At 40.3% G+C, this 2420-nt stretch overlaps 1 protein-coding gene across 1 annotated transcript; it reads right to left on the bottom strand.

Moving 5' to 3' along the window:
* Positions 1-3: 3 nt before the first annotated feature.
* On the bottom strand, positions 4-2043 carry LOC104960556 (histone H3.3-like; the record flags this gene model as incomplete). Its single annotated transcript, XM_010788631.1, has 4 exons — positions 1935-2043; positions 768-911; positions 453-606; positions 4-54 (listed from the first exon to the last, which is right to left on the bottom strand). Coding segments are annotated over exons 2-4 (333 nt in total), but the record flags the coding sequence as incomplete, so codon positions are not given.
* Positions 2044-2420: the final 377 nt, after the last annotated feature.

The following is a 2420-nucleotide window of genomic DNA, read 5'->3' as shown; positions in this document are numbered from 1 at the left end:
GGCGCACAGGTTGGTGTCCTCAAACAGACCCACCAGGTAGGCCTCGCTGGCCTCCTGCAGGGGGGGGAACAGGGATGTCAGTAGAGCAAAGATTATCGTTTAAATGATTGGTCATGTTGGTCTTTTGAAAGTGTATTATGGTTGATTTTCATCAGTCCCTGCAACTAAGGAATGGTACACAATGCGCGTTTTGTATAGAATACTAATTTGTTGCCCTACATATTAATATGTTAACATGTTTAACATGAATTTGGGTCTCAAGTTTGAGGAAAGTGAGTGAAGTGTATCAGAACATTGTATGATAGCAGTGCTTATATGGATGGACATTCATTTTCGACACTGTATATTTGTACGCCATTAATAGTGTTTTATAACACCGCTTTGTCTGTGGGTTAATATCCTCTCTTTCATTAGCCAGTGGTCAAGTGTATGGATCTGGTTGTTTTTCTGACCTGCAGAGCTCCGATGGCAGCACTCTGGAAACGCAGATCGGTCTTGAAGTCCTGGGCGATTTCTCTCACCAGACGCTGGAAGGGCAGTTTGCGGATCAGCAGCTCAGTGGACTTCTGGTAACGACGGATCTCACGCAGAGCCACGGTACCGGGCCTTCACAACACATAAACATGAAATTAAGTGAACTGTTATCTTTATTATGCCAAACACATTTAGTTCAAATTATGTAGAGCAGTGTGTTTACAGTCTTGGGTTGAATACTTTCTTGTACCTAAAGATAATGTTGTTGATCTTTAAATATCATTCAGTCTCACCTGTAACGATGGGGCTTCTTGACTCCACCGGTGGAGGGGGCGCTCTTACGGGCAGCCTTTGTGGCCAGCTGCTTACGGGGGGCTTTGCCTCCAGTGGACTTACGGGCGGTCTGCTTGGTACGGGCCATGGCTACTAAAGATCACCTGAGGGCACAGGACAAAGTTGGCTTTGGTAAATAATACAATGCATTTTTAAGGCACATGTGCAAAAGAATAGTGTGAAGGGGAGGGGATGGTCTAAAGGTGATACTTAATATAACCTTTAGAAGATAGTTTTTAGTATCTACATGTTATGTCATTCTCATTTTACATAATCATCTATTTTTTCTGTTCAGTGTTTATCCCGTTTACTGAAAAATACATTCAAAATTTGGTAAGAGATTGCCTGTAAATCATTCTGTGTATTGCTGTATTTTGTAGGCTTAATACTCCAAACAAAGTAACTTCTTAAATCATGATTATTAACTGTCCATGAACGTAAATATAAGCATGATATAAAACGTTTTTTTAGTAGTACAGGGCAACTTAATTTAAGTTTACTTTTTTCGTAGTAAAAAAAAAAAGTAAACACATGACAATCCCTTTAACAATCGGCCCTACAGACGTCAATCAAACACGAACGACGATACGATTGGCCGACAAACCATTACGTTTCTATAAATACAACGTTTGAGCCAATCCGCTTGTAGAGTCTAGAAAGTAGGCGGGATTAACAGTTACCTTCCACTGTTGCTAGGTCCGCCTCTCCCCCGCTCTGGTGATGGCGGCGGTTTGATGCGCAAACGGGATAAAGACCCAGGGCAGAAGTGCACAGGAGTAGCACGTAAACAACTTCAATTTTACTAAAAACCGCAGTCCGAGCGTACCGGGAAATATAAGAAGAACACAGAAGACATTTCAGGGAACTCATAGATAAGTATATGAGAGGTGAACGCTCCCTAACAGCTGCGTAAAACCGAGCTCACGGGCGCATAATTTGAAAATGCATCTCAACGGAAAGAAACGGCTGCATTTCAACTGCAGCTTCGAACGTCGTGTTTGTTATTTCCCCACGCGACAAAATAAGAGCTTTTTCGCCCTTAAATGTGTCCAGAAATGAAATAAAAACACAACTTAAAAAATTCAAAGTTCGTTAGCGAAATCTGTGATGTATTTTGAGGGGCTTACCTGGGGGGAAAAGTGAGTAGAAGTGGCGAGTAATGTTTGGCTTGTCTCTTATTTTCTTCTTCGTTTCCACAATGGGGAAGCAGCGTCCAGCGGGAAAATGGCCGCCGCGTCAGTCACATGTCCCACAATGCAACAGTGTTGTCAACATTTCTGTTTAGTTTGGTCAGATTTTGAGATAAAAATAATAATAAAAAATATCAGATGTACTTTATCGATCCTAAATTGGGGCATTTTTGCCGTTACAGCAGCATGTAAAACAAGTCATTGCCCATAATAACGATTAAAAAGAGTATAAAAATAAACAATTATAAAAAGTGTTGTGAAACAGTATGAGATAGCATGGACAACTTGCTATACACACTAATAACAAGCTAATGGAAGTGTAATTTCAAGATATTACAAGGAATTAACCTGGTACAACTTGTTAGAGAAAGATTCAAACTTATTATTGAAAGTAAGTGTGATTACATTTGTATTTACTTAATA

The sequence above is a fragment of the Notothenia coriiceps genome, unplaced genomic scaffold, assembly GCF_000735185.1.
Source record: "Notothenia coriiceps isolate Sejong01 unplaced genomic scaffold, NC01 NC01_scaffold00031929, whole genome shotgun sequence".
Lineage (NCBI taxonomy): Eukaryota > Metazoa > Chordata > Actinopteri > Perciformes > Nototheniidae > Notothenia > Notothenia coriiceps.
Note: the sequence above shows the minus strand (reverse complement) of the source record. Positions and strands in the feature narration are given on the sequence as shown.